The 14148-nt window shown below is 34.9% G+C and overlaps 4 protein-coding genes across 4 annotated transcripts; 2 read left to right on the forward strand and 2 right to left on the reverse strand.

Annotated features, from left to right (window-relative positions):
* Positions 1–433: 433 nt before the first annotated feature.
* Positions 434–1388, reverse strand: LOC131626860 (enoyl-CoA delta isomerase 1, peroxisomal-like). The gene has a single exon (XM_058897698.1). It carries the CDS (start codon positions 1302–1304, stop codon positions 603–605), a length of 702 nt encoding a protein of 233 aa, XP_058753681.1. The 5' UTR covers positions 1305–1388; the 3' UTR covers positions 434–602.
* Positions 1389–5223: 3835 nt separating this feature from the next.
* On the forward strand, positions 5224–6208 carry LOC131626872 (putative F-box protein At1g32020). The gene has a single exon (XM_058897709.1). It carries the CDS (start codon positions 5471–5473, stop codon positions 6206–6208), a length of 738 nt encoding a protein of 245 aa, XP_058753692.1. The 5' UTR covers positions 5224–5470.
* On the forward strand, positions 6173–6862 carry LOC131626861 (F-box/FBD/LRR-repeat protein At3g26920-like). Its single transcript, XM_058897700.1, has 2 exons — positions 6173–6422; positions 6509–6862. Exons 1-2 carry the CDS (start codon positions 6297–6299, stop codon positions 6779–6781), a joined length of 399 nt encoding a protein of 132 aa, XP_058753683.1. The 5' UTR covers positions 6173–6296; the 3' UTR covers positions 6782–6862.
* Positions 6863–10515: 3653 nt separating this feature from the next.
* LOC131626885 (ACT domain-containing protein ACR9-like) lies at positions 10516–13902 on the reverse strand. Its single transcript, XM_058897722.1, has 6 exons — positions 13615–13902; positions 12194–12412; positions 11905–12010; positions 11346–11697; positions 10966–11253; positions 10516–10831 (listed from the first exon to the last, which is right to left on the reverse strand). The coding sequence occupies exons 1-6, from the start codon at positions 13766–13768 to the stop codon at positions 10685–10687; spliced, it is 1266 nt and encodes a 421-aa protein (XP_058753705.1). The 5' UTR covers positions 13769–13902; the 3' UTR covers positions 10516–10684.
* Positions 13903–14148: the final 246 nt, after the last annotated feature.

Here is a 14148-nt window from a genome sequence, read left to right on the forward strand (position 1 = left end):
TAAAGTATAGCACACATCATTTTAGGTATTCTCTCATTTACACATGCAAATTACCTTTTCACTCATTCACTAACTTGTGTGTTAGAGTGCTAGCCTCGAAGGCCCACTCCTAAATCTCTGTACATAAAACTCACTACACTGCATCAGAACTCAAGGTCATTCCATCTCCACATATTTCTAGTTCTGTTCGAAATGTGAAGAGTTGTGACTCACCTTTAATAGAAAGACTTTGACAAGCATGAATTTCATATCCTTAAGAATAACATAACATCCTTTTAAGAATAGAAATTGTTCCATCAGAGTTAACATCGAGACTCATCAACCTCTCTTTTACTAGGCTAATTAGTTTAATGACTTTAGTGTGATGGAACTAGTTGTTTATTGAAGTTGTGAATTTGATGAAAATTATAAATCATATAGCAAGATTCATGTATTATATTTGATAAAAAAAGTTATTTCTTTATTTTTATTTTTTTTCACTATATGATATATCGTAGTACACATACACTATTAAAGCCCAAATATATCGAAGTGAACTGAGCCCATCAAAAAGCCCAAATTTAGTGAAAAGTGAACTGAGTCCAACGAAGAAGCCCAAAATACTAAAGCTTGGACTCAATGGCTCTCTCACTTTTGTCTTCAACTGCCCGAATCACATTACTCAAAAACTTCTTCCTATTATCGGCATACACGTGTCCATTCCATCCACGCTTCACCAAATCCCCGCCCAAACTAACCGCCGCCTTAACCGTCTCCTCCGCGCTATCATGCGCCGAGTCGATAATCCCCAACCTCACCGCCTCCTTAGCACCTAACTTCTCCGCCTGCATCACAATCCTCCGACGAGCCACCGCGTCACCTACCTTAGCCTCAACAATAGCGATAAAGTAAGCCGGAAGAACATGATCGATGTCCAGTTCACTCATGTAGAGAAAACCTCTATCCGATCGCATCAAGACGTAGTCGTGAGCGAGTGCGAGGATGAAACCGGCGGCGCAAGCGTGACCGGTAACGGCGGCGATGGTAGGCATGGGGAGAGATATGAGATCCGAGATGACGGAACGGAGGAGGTCATCGATGAGGACTATACGGTCGGTGATGGATTGTGCCCAGTCGATGTCGTAGCCGTTGCAGAAGAATTTGCCGTGTGCGGTGGTTATGAGAGCGGAGGAAGTGGTGGCTTCTTGACGGACGCGGTGGAGGGCGGATTTGATGGAAGTGAGAAGTGTGGGGTTGAGGAGGTGGTCGGTGGTTCCGGTTAGTGTTAGGATGAAGATGTTGCCTTTCTTTTCTAAGGTACACATTTTTGAATTTTTGAATTAAGTTAATTGAATTTTGAGTTTAAGCGATTCTGAGAGGTTAAACTTAGAAATGAAGTGGAAGGAGTGAACAATGAGTTTAGTATAAATAACTGTGAAAATCAATGATTTCATTGTTGACTGGTGCAGTTTTTCTGGACCAGGACTTTTTTCCATGCTTAAATTATAAATATTTAACTTTTATGTCTTTTATCTTTTCTATCTACCTACACATATAAAAGAGAAATAAAAAACAAATTTGTATATACTATTTTATAGTTAACCAACATGAACAAAATTTAATAATCTAATCAACTTGTATTAAAATAACAAAGTTCAACCTCAACAAGTTTAAATAATAAAACTACACTAGAAACAAATCTTTCAAAAAAAATTCCAAAGGGGATGAATTATTTACATTTAGAATGGTTGTCTTAGGTTGACCATGATGGAGAGAGAGTGAGTGAGGTAGTGGCTGCTAACAAATAATCATAAAGTCATCAAAAAATATTCTAAATAATTTAATGATCAGCTGTCATATTTGAACAGCAAAAATTATATAACTTTTGCAACAACCATTTTAATGTTTAATCGAGTTCAAATAAATAGTAAATTTGGTTAAGGATGATTAATGAAGATGTAAAAATTATTGAATTCGTTCTCAGTTATAAATATATAACAGTGTTGAATTTTTTAAGAGAAAGTTTTACGGTCGATTGATGTTCTTTCTATTTTGAAAGATTAGTGTTTATATTGTGCGTAAATAATATTTTATTTTTACTGAAAAAATAGATGTCAAAATTTATGAAAATTTCTTTAGCCACCTCCCTATGGGGGTCATCCCCAGCGAAAATTCCAAAATACTCCTGGTTCGGAAGTTCATTTCCGAAAGCGTCTTTTTTTTGAAAAAATTGACTTATTTCGGAAGTTCATTTCTGAAAACATTATTTCGGAAGTTCACTTCCGAAATACTGCGATTTCTGCAGATTTATCAAAACACTCCCCCTCCTCCAATCATTTACCCTAAATCAAAACAAAAAGTGGCAAAGGCGAAAATTTGTGCAAACAGAATTCCAAAGCTGCATCAAGGCTCCAATCACACTGCTAAACAACATTCAAAAGCCCTCAATCCTAACACTTTGTAAGTTTTGAAATTTTTAGATCTATTATTCAAATGCATGTTATTTAGGGTTTTAATTGCATAAATGATATATGGTTAGGTTGTTAGTAGTATTTAGTTTGTTTAGAAGCATTTTGATTTGGTTTGAAGTTTGGTTTAGGGGTCTGCCATGGAAGTTGCAGAAAACTCCATCGCAGGGGTGTTTCGGAAGTTCATTTCCGAAAACACCTCCATCCCAGTTTTCGGAAATGAACTTCCGAAATGTATCAGAAGTTCAAATTTTTTTGTTTTTTATTTTGTCTCGCATATTAATCGATTTCAATTGTTTACAGGAACATGTCAGACAATCAACCAGCACGCAGGACTGCGTCTTCTAGAGAGGGTAGGGAGTGTCCGTTTTAATTTGCAAGTACTTTATTTTTAACGCCTTTGTTTATTGTGCCTGTTTCTTTGAAGTTTGTGTCCCTTTCTTCTTTTATAAAAGGAGGTCTCATGGACCTTTCTTTCTTCATTTTTACGCAGGAATGGGTGGCGTTAAGGGAAGAAAGGGTTCTTCAAAGAAGGAGGTGAAGGAGGTGAAGGAGGTGAAGGAGAAGAAGAAGGTTTTGACTGGTTCTGCTTCTCGTCCCCCGGGGGTCCATGGCTCGGACGTGCAGACTCAGTCTTCAGGCGTGATCAACGCTGATGGTTCTGATACTGAGTGGGATGAGGATTGGTATAATTATCTTCATTTGGAGGAGTTCGCTCGTCGGGAAGAATAACGTGTTTTTATTTTGTTTGATGTGTATTTTGTAACGCTCGTCGGGCAAAATAACGTGTTTTTATTTTGTTTGACGTGTTTTGTTTTGTTTTGTTCTGATTTCGGATTGTATCGCACAGTGTTTTTGTATTGGATTTATCATCTTAGTTTTTGGATTGTTCTGATTTCAATATGTAGATTCTTGGATTTCATCGCCGCGAACACTATCCATCTTCTGGATTATAAACATAGAACTTTGACTTTCCCAGCGCACCCCTTTGTTTGATTTTTTTGTAATGACGTCCCCTGATCAGGTAAGAAATGTGGACACATGTGCCTACGTAAGCCTTCTAAGACGATTACCTTCTAAGAAATGTGGTAACACTTTCCTACTTAAAAGCCTACGTAACAAAAATTGGGAAGCTCCACAGCCACGCCCTATTTAAAAGAATAAAAAACCTTTTGAAATTTCGAAGTTCCCTTTTCCTTCTCCCCACCACTCTCAGACGGTTAACTTCTAAAACACTTTCATATTTAAAAGCTTCTCACCCATTTTTCTTTCAAAATATCCCAAATCATTTTCGATCCTAAGTCTTCTTCTTTGCTTTAACGTTTTCTATCTCTTGTTACTGCTTTCATCACAATGTCTCGCCGCGGTGGAGGAAATCATCCCGAAAATCGCCGGAGTCAACCATCTCCTGCACATTCTCAACAATCATCCATCAATGCTGCAGGATCAGGCCGTGGTGGTGGTGGTCGTGGCTCTCGCGGTGGACGTACCTCCAATCCTTCTTCCTCCGGACATCCACCTCCTCCGTCATATGCTCCGGCCCCGGTTACCTCTCCTCCGTCTGTTGTTGCAGCTCCGGTTGTTCGTCCATCTGTTTCAGCGCCGTTTGTTCCATCTGTCGCAGCGCCGGTTGCTTCCTTGAGTTCGGCTCTGATCTCCATCGAGAGCCTGACTGCCGAAGTTAAACAGAAGGCTACTCTATAGCCGGCTCCGTCGTCTCAGAAGGAAAATTGGGAAGGAAAATTGGGAAGGAAAATTCAAGTTCGTGCCAATCATTTTCAGTTGCGAGTGGCTGATAAGGATCTACACCACTATGATGTAAGTATAGTTTGCTCATAAGTTTTTTGTTGTTGTTTATTATGTTGGTAAGTTACAATGTGGTATGGATTTCTAGAGGATCAGGACTTTCTAACCTGTTGCAGCGTCTCCTCCATCGTCTTCATCCGATTAAATAAAGCGAATCCTTCTTGTTTGTTATTTTTCTTCTGTCCAGACCTTTTTTCGGAAGTGCATTTCCGAATTCCTCCAAGGGGGTGAGTTCGGAGATGAACTTCCGAAACACCACATTTTCTGAAAATGTAACTTTATTTCGGAGATGCATCTCCGAAATCAATATTTTATATTAAAAAAAACACGTTTTCGGAAGTTCATTTCCGAAAACACCTTTTTTTCAAAAAAAAGTACCTTTTCGGAAATGAACTTTCGAAACAAAGGGTAGTGTTATAAATTCACCAGGGGTGAGCAAGAAGGTTAAGAAGGTTAGGAGGTGGGTGAAAAAATTCTCAAATTTATTAATTATTAATGTAACTTAATTAATAAATTTAAAGGTTGTCACAAAAGTAGTCAATCATTTCTAAAAAATTAGACTTTGGTTTAATCTTTCTTTTGAAAAATTAGACTTTTCTATCAAATGCATTTTTTGTGAAGTATTAATCTCATCCATCTTATTCAAGTAGAATAAAATAAGTGGTTCGTTTGACTATTAAATATCTAATATGAATTTCTTTGAATAAGTTAATGAGCTTAAAACTTTGAGCGAATTTTTTATCACGGTGATAATACGTGCTCAGTCTAGGAGTACACTCTTAAGAAGGAATTGAATAATAAAGAGAAGTTTTATGTTTAAAAAAATGATTTTAAAACTTTAGATGTACACCACTTAGTTTAATTAGGTTTGTCCTCCTTATATAAAGTAAACCTATAGTTTTAAATTGTTATTTCAATTATTATATTAAATAATAGATTATCAACCATACTTAAAAGGTATTAGTTTTGTTATATTTTTATTAATTAGTAACTAATAACATCCCTCAATCACAATAACAACACCGTTAAATAACCTGTGACTCCTTCTCCTAGGGTTTAAGTGGAGATTTGTTTCAATATTTAGATCCATAGAGGATGAATTAGGTTTGTAAAGTAAAACCACATTGCCTCTAAATTCCCACTACTATAACACTTCATTCTCATTCATGGTTTTTTTATTAACACCATAACCATTCATTATTACTTTTGCTACTGCAATGTCTAAGCTAAAGCGATTGCCGGCGTCGATTTCAACCGGAGATAGGATTAGCGACCTTCCAGACTCAATTCTGTCTCACATTCTCTCTTTTCTTTCAACCAAATTAGCCGTCAAAACAAGCATCCTCTCCAAGAGATGGAAACCAATATGGCTTTCTGTCCCCACTTTCGATATGTTTCGTTTATTCCCCGATCATGTTCTTGACTCAGTCATGCAATCTCGTGATCCCAAATTACCAATACTATTATTCCGCCTCAAGTGTTTGGAACCCAAAAATTTCGATATCCTTATTAGTTCAGCAACACAAAGAGGTGTTCAAACCCTAGATCTTAACCCGATGTGTGTGCCTTTAAAGACGAAAACTCTTTCTGACATACTCAATTGTAAGACTCTCACGGTTCTCAAGTTGACAAACATATACATTAACGACGAAGAGGTTCCTCAAGTCGATGTTTCTTCGATCAAAACTCTTCATTTGGATACTGTCTATTTCGGCGGATCTGAGAAACATATAATCAGCTTTTTCTTAGCCTTTCCCGTTGTAGAGGAATTGCAATGGCAAACAGATGAAGTATTTTTTGGGGGGAAATTTATTCCAAAAACAAGAGGGACTGTTAACTGTTTTCCAAACTTGCTGAGAGCTAATATTTCTGACATTGATCTTATTTCTTTCTTCTCCCATTCTAGGGCACTACTTCTCAATGTAAAGCAGGTATGTACGATTTTGTCACTTTAAGTTTTATAAATCATGAAAATAATTAGTTTCTTATGTTTTGGATTTGTAATTCATCAAGAAACCGCAACTCGAGATTGTCCAAATCCCCATGTTTTACAATCTAACTCAAATGGAGCTAGTTTTTAACGTTCAAGAAAGATGGGGGGCCAAGTGGGAGTGGATACTAAAAATACTTCAACAGAGTCCCAACCTTCAACATCTTATCATTCACGAGGTATGTTTTATAGACGATCTTGCCTCATTATAAATCTAAACTCTTGTTTGTTTTGGATGGAGTAATTAATACTTGAATTGTTATAGAAACGAGAAAATGAAAATGGAATCAATGACAAGAAATGGGAGGACCCGAAGATTGTTCCGGAATGTGTTTTATCTCGGCTCAGAACTTGTTTGCTTAGAAGTTGTAGAGGCACAAAGAGTGAGGTTAAATTTGCAGAATATGTTATGAGGAATTCAAAAGTATTAGTTACCATGACAATTCACTGCTTCGCTTTTATAGGTATAAACAAAATGGATGAAATATTACAGAAATTATCGGTTTGTCCAAAGAGTTGTAAACTTATATTTGATTGATGATGGCAGGCTAAGATATGTATTATTCTTACCTGTCTAGTATTTGGTTAGATTAATGTACAATTATGATTGGGAGATTTGATGGTGTTTGAAACACTTAATTTTTTTTTGTATGTAGTTTATTAGTTCCTCACAGTTTTTACTTTTCCTTTTCTAACTATGATTTTTATTTTGGCTATCTTTATCATTATCTTAAAAGTATTTTATTAGCTTTGAAGCTTGTTCTTATGTTTGTCTTGTGTAAGTAAGCTTTAGTGTGTTTGCTTACTATTAATGCTCACAGTTTTTGCTGTGTTATGCAAATATGTGGCGATTTCTTTTTATTAAGTGGTACTAGACAAGTCATAGACATGTTTTGCTTTAATAACTATATTGCTTTGTATTGACAATATCTATATTTTATTTTAAAAAAAAAAGAAGTTAAGTCATGGAATATGAATCCACAAACATCAATTGCATATGAGTAAGGGATAAAAAAATCTATTAGTTTTGCATTTGAATGCATAAAAAATTATGTAGTAATATGCCCTTCTAAACACCGTGGTTTAAACAGCACAAAGTAAGAGTGTTATGTTTGATCATTTAAGGCAGTCACAATTTTTAAAAGGATATATAGTTATATACTATGTGGATTCATCATGGAGAGTCTTTTGTGATTCCTAGTACTATCTCCCGTAGTACTATTTTAAATATGATTAAGAAACTATCATGTTGAAGATTTTATTCCAAAAACGTTCAACAACACATTTAACATTAATAGGGATCAAACAAATGAAATACCCACTGTATTACATTTGGATATTGACTGAGCATATTATGTGATGTCAAGTGCAACTCTGAAAAGAAATGAACACAAAGAGTACTATGAATTGACAAGAAGAATAACCTTTATACACTACTACAAAACGTGCAAACAACAATACCCAAGTCACCACAATTCTTCCAAACACCGTGGTGACATCTCAACTCTCAGTCGCTCATAATATTTTCAACTTTTAAATTAAAAATTCTTAGGATACAATAATGGTTGTTAGACTCACCATGGTGATAAAAGCAAGCTTTTATGAGTTTGAACCTCAACGTCCTAAAACATTTTATTCCTTTACCGTTAAGACGCACCTTTTCTTTTTTATTTAGTTAAAAAAAAAGGGATATCATCACTACGGTTTTCTTTTACAACCATTGTTACAAGTTTATCTATATATAAGCGAATAAACTCATGCTTCTTGATAATATTACCGTAACCTTCACAACAAAACCCTAACATCCATTTATTCTCTTCTCCGTCATTAGCTTTCCTATTCTACAGAATAGCCGTCAATCTTGTTCTTCGTCATTAGCTTTCCTATTCTATAGAATAACCGTCAATCTTGTTCTTCATCATTAGCTTTTCTTTTTTATTCATACATGAAGGTATTCTTTTATTTTCTCGTTTTCGTATATGTTGTTGTTATGTTTCACATGATTTTCATAATATTTTTTCTCTTTTTCATCGTCATAAGCTTTGCTATTTTTTTTTTGTAAGCAAGTTATATTGATGAAGAACGAAATTTCTAAAAATCATATTACAAAATAGGCGAAAGGAACCTCGGAGAGAAAATTACCCACCAAATAAAATTTAACTTAAGTAAAACAAAGAGTTTTTTCTGAACTCGTAAAAGTTACAATTGGATTGAGTAATTTTCCCTATAAACGACCACCTCCAAATCAATGGTTTACTGTTGTTGTATGTTGATATTATAAATGTTTGTTTTCATGATTTTTTCATATTCGTCTTCATCACCTTAACAAAGCGCATGCGTGGCTATCATACATGTAGTTTGCGTAGCTATGAAAAAAAAGAAGAAGTATGAAGTTATTGTGGAAACTTCATCCACCTTTGTATTTCTTTTTCATAGCTTCACAAACTAGATGAAAAAATTACAAATATAAGCAAAATAGCATTTAAAAAAAAATAGAAATTTCAAAAATTTCAAAATTTTCTGTATTTTTATAATTTTATAAAGATACCAGAAGTTTCATAAAATCTACCGGAAACTTATTTGTTTTTTCCAAATTTTCGGTACGCTCTCCAAATTTCCGGTATCGCTCAAAGATTTGAAAAATCTAGTGTTTCACGTAAATTTCTTAAAATGTGGTAATGGATATTTTTTTGGACATTTAGGTCATTTTAAGGAGTGCCAAGTATAATTTTGGGGGTGACAAGTTAAATTTTCATAAAGGGGGGTGAGTACAAAGTAAAAGACTAAAATTTTATTTTATATATTTTAAAGACCTAAAACTTACATAAATTCATTTTTAATAATTATATAACTAAAATAAAATTCAAAAATATCAATTATACATTTAAATAATTATTTTATAGATTAATAAAAATAACCATAATAAAATAATTATTTAAAAGTAAATAAAATATTATAAAACACATTTCATCATAAGCTCACACAAATATCAAAATAATTGATATTCTGCATATAAATACAAAATTATTTTTAAAATAATAGATAATATTTTATATGGTAAATATAGTTATGCATAAAGCCATAAACATACCAAAACATATTTTATAAAAACTAGCGATGTTACAAAATGTATCATTTGTAAGATTATTTTTTTAAATCTTGATATACAGTCTTGCAATCGACTAATTTAAGAGGATTAATTTCACTATTCATTAAGCGGAATTTAAATTTAAAATTTTAAGAGGAGTACATTGTCAAAATCTAAGTCTTTACCACTAAATCAGTCCGCGGAGGTTGAACCAATTGTAGAGGGTGGTGTGTTGGTCAATAGGCATTGGGAGGATTTCCAAATGTAGAGGTTGGACGAGCATAAGATTGAGGCATAACTTAAGTCTTGGGAGATTGATAAAGCCATGCTCGGGGATGCATAATATGCATTACTATAATCACATGCTTGAGTAAAGGGAGATCTAGTGTGTGATGAGTTTGATTGTGGTTGAAATTGTTGATTAAACATGTGTCAACACAAGATAGTAGTATGACCAAACTTAGAGCAAATCTGACAAACCAAAAACATTGGAGAGGACTGGTGTAGATGACGTGCGAGTAAGATTCAAAGGCGTAACTCAACAATAATATTTCTTGAATTTATCTAATCAAAGCTCATGAGCTAGAAGAAGGATTTCAACTTCCTCAAGATCAATTACATCAAATATGATTCCAGATAACTTAAACAACAGGAGCGAATTCCAAAGGTAAACTTTCCAAGATGACATTAATATGATGATTGTGAGGAATTTGATTTCCAGTGGAAGGAAGTGCAACTAAAAGTTTTAGAATGTGAAGAAGGTAATCATGATCTGTGGCGTTAACAAGTGTGTTAGACCGAAGTTCAATACAGAGACGTCTTGTCTTACCACGGGTTTGTTTATGAAATTAAGCGAAGTGGCGATCCTAGAGTTCATGGGCATGTGCGCAACAAAGAACACGAGCTAGAATTTTGCTCGAAAGTGTCGATTGAATACAAGAAAGAAGCATTTGATCATGCATGCGCCAAGGCAGGCAAGTTCTCAGGATTGATTTTCGCAGCATATCTATCTTCATCTTGCTAGTGCAGAGAAGCACCAAAACTTCAGGAATTCAGTGGTGGAGGAATGAGTTCGGCCATGAATCATGGCTATCATTCTGATTCCATATTAAAAACTCAACTAACACGCTCGCTGGTTCGATTTTAAAAACACTGGTCTAACACGCTCGTAAAGAAAACCAATATAGAGAAAACATTTCACTAAAGCCAAAGAAAAGAAACATAAAATCATCTACCACAGTGCCAAATTTACATTTACATGATTAGTTAGATAACTAATACCTAAACCAAATTTAAATGACAGCAACACAAATACTCAAACAGTGTTTTTTATTTGATATGAACTGAACCAAATTACCAACCCATCAATGTTCTTCTAACTTTGTCCACGATCTGACTTCTCGCTTTACTGCTATCCAATGGAAATTCCCGACTTTCCTCCAACAAAAACCTGTAGACTTCCCACTGGCGTTCTTGCGTCGAATGTCTAACAACTTCAGCCTATGGTAAAATTAAGATATCATCGTAGTGAAATCATCAAAATCTGTTAAACTATAGCGATATCGCCGCTGTTTGACAACAAGTCAACAACGCATGTTTGATCATATTGAACTGTAACTTTAATAAAAGCTTACCGAGAAAATGAATACTCCCAATGCTTTTAAGGCCAACGTAACGTCATAGAAAACACGAGGCCTTCCCCCTCCGGACAATTCTACGGGATTGGCAACCAGTAGTTCTCTATCAGGACCACGGTTCACTATAATTACCCGTAAAGGATGAAGCATCTCTTCTTTTAAGGTAGCGCATAGAGTTTTATGACGTTCAGGATCTATGATCTTTTGGCCATCTTCTTTTTGTTGAACAAATAAGTCAATATTTTGAAAGCCTTTCACACTAGAAGTGAATCTACCATAAGCAACCTGATTGAGAAGGGCAAAGCGAATATAAATATACCAATTAATCCGAAAAATGCATGTACGATGATTGAAGAGAGTATGCAGAGACAAAATACCTTAATATCAGAATCCTTTGAAATTCTCATTATGTCGTAACACAAGCCCTTCTGATCAACACACTGTATCTGAAGCAAGGTATGAGCCGGGCTCAACGTATTATCAACAGTAACACTCGGTTTCTTCAGTGTTGTCATGTCTTGACTGAGAGGATGCAGCCACACCTTGTCTGGTAACTCAGGACCAAATAGTTCTTCAGAATAAGCTGGTGGAAGAGAAGAAAACCCCTGCAAATGTCCATCATATTCAGGTCCAGCCAACTGAAGTTCGCTGGAGATACATTTCTCTCCTAAAGCTTCCATAAGATATTCACATACATCATCTCGCCGCTTTTTCGTGTGAAACAATTCCCTGTTTTTTAAAACAAATTTGGTGTAAAAGAACTGTGATAGGCTATGCTGCAAGGATGTGAGTATCCACTTTTTTTTGGGTAGATGTAGGAATTTAACTTTTTTCGATCATATCATTGCTTTATAGATGTGATAGTAAAGAGAACCCAGCAGAATCAGAATATAAACTAAATATTAACAAATAAGAATCCAATAAAGGTGCACTTACATTTCATCAGTGATAAAGAACAAATCTAGGGCCCTTCCATCAGGAGTTGGCATCACTTTAACTCGCTGAATCGTAAGTTGGAGGTTACACAAGATTTCGTTGATATCTATAAAGATAGAACAAAAAATAAATACTGTATTTCATTCAATACATGACAGCAAAAAAGAGAACACTCATTAGGATCAACTGCAAGACTGCAAGTTGTTGATACGCGTCCGATTCTTACTGATAAAAAAAGCAAAAGAGAGAACATAAGAGAATAGTGCTAAGTGTTAACATAACTAGTTACCGTATAATAATCCTTTCTGATCGAAAATCCAAACCTTCAACAAGTAAATTTGATTTGGTGAAGGATTAGCGGATTGTTGTTTGAAATGATAAGAAAACAAACATGAAGGACAAGGTGAAAGAAGCCTTGTCTTCAAGCTTTCCCAGTCAATTTTGAGTGAATCAGGATGTGGAATAACCCAAAAGATTATGTAGCACCATCTTCCATCCGTCGAAATATCTACATCAACATCAAATTCTTCATGAAAACAGACCAAAAACAACAACAAAGTCTAATTACAAATTTCAAATCATGAATAAACCAAAGAATTAAACTTTGCACTGGTTTTTTTTCTAAAACTTAAAAGAAAAAAATATTAAATCAAAATAAAACAAGCAAATATAAAAGGAATTGGAAAAAAGGTAGGTTCTAGGCAGTCTTGCTTATGGCGGAGAGCCAAAATCCCACCTTAAAAGCCGCTTGGTAGCGCTGTCCTAGAGCAGTTTATGGTGGAAAAACCCGCAATAGCGGCTCATATTTACCATTGCAGCGAGCCCAAAAACCACCACATATATCCGCCATAGTCCCTCCATGGCCGATATTTGATAACACTGGTTCTATAATAGACTAATAACTAAAAATTGCCATAAACACAAAAAACTTTGTTTTTGAAAACTCAGTATCCGGTCCTATGACGACTAATCTGGGAGACTAAACATTGAAAACTCAGTATCTGGTCCTATGACTGACTAATCTGGGAGACTAAACACAGTAGCTGGTCCTATGACGACTAATCTGGGAGACTAAACACAGTAGCTGGTCCTATGACGACTAATTTGGGAGACTAGTCTCACCATCCACTTGCAGGGCCCATTTAAAGCCGGTACCGGTCGGCCCAACACAAGAATTGTTAGTACCTAACAGGATTCGAACGTGAAATTATGAGAGGAGCTCACAGTTCTCCCTTCTTACTGGCGAATGAGACGGTAACGATTGATGTCATTTTAATCAAAATAAGTAAAAATAAATGAGTTGAATTTCGACAACCCATATATATTTTCACTTTATTTTACAGAACTGATACATCATATTCCAGATCAGGATTCTCTACCTTTGAATCCTATACTTTTCTAACTTTGTCTCTATCTCTCTTAATCCATCATTTTCTCTAATTAAAAATAATTAATATTAATCATCATTCATCAATCTCTCTCATTAATACACTTAAATCACATAAATAATCAGTTACTGTGATATCACTGTCTCATACAGAGAACATTGAACTTCCACATTTCTGGAATTTTATATATCAAAGTTGAATGAATTCAAAACAATTTCCAACAACTATAAACTCCACAACAAAATTCGCAAGTAAACAAAACCAAAATGAAGAAAAAATGAAAAAAAAAATCGAAGAAATCGAGATGAGAAAAGTGCGATACCGGCTCTGGTAATACGAAGACCGAATTCAAGGATGATTCTGCAAAGATCACAGCCGAGACCAGCTTTATCGGGGCAATTGACAGTGACAATTGTAGGCTCGTTCGTGTTCTTGGCGTGCTGGATCACGACGATATCGTCCCATGGGATTCCCATCACTGAGAAATGGTGGATTTAGTGGAGAATTCAAGGTGAGAAGAGCATTGCCGGAGCTCCGGCGAGGATTGCTCCGGCGAACGGTTATGTGAGGATTGAGAAGAAGAGAGAAAATAACATAACAGAGTGGCAAATACTAATATTTAAGATTATATATATAGATAGAAAAAAATAAAAAAAATAAAAATTGTTAAAATATGATTTTATTAATAATTTAATAAATGTTTACAATTGAGTTTTTTCTTACCCACAAAGTTTTGTGATGAGATTTTCTAACCCACACAAAAAAATAATTTTGTATGAATTTTAAATTTGGATTTTAATATCTTTAGTGATAGTGACTATATTAAATTGTGTTAAAAAAAGAGAGACCATATTAA

The sequence above is a fragment of the Vicia villosa genome, unplaced genomic scaffold, assembly GCF_029867415.1.
Source record: "Vicia villosa cultivar HV-30 ecotype Madison, WI unplaced genomic scaffold, Vvil1.0 ctg.000327F_1_1, whole genome shotgun sequence".
Lineage (NCBI taxonomy): Eukaryota > Viridiplantae > Streptophyta > Magnoliopsida > Fabales > Fabaceae > Vicia > Vicia villosa.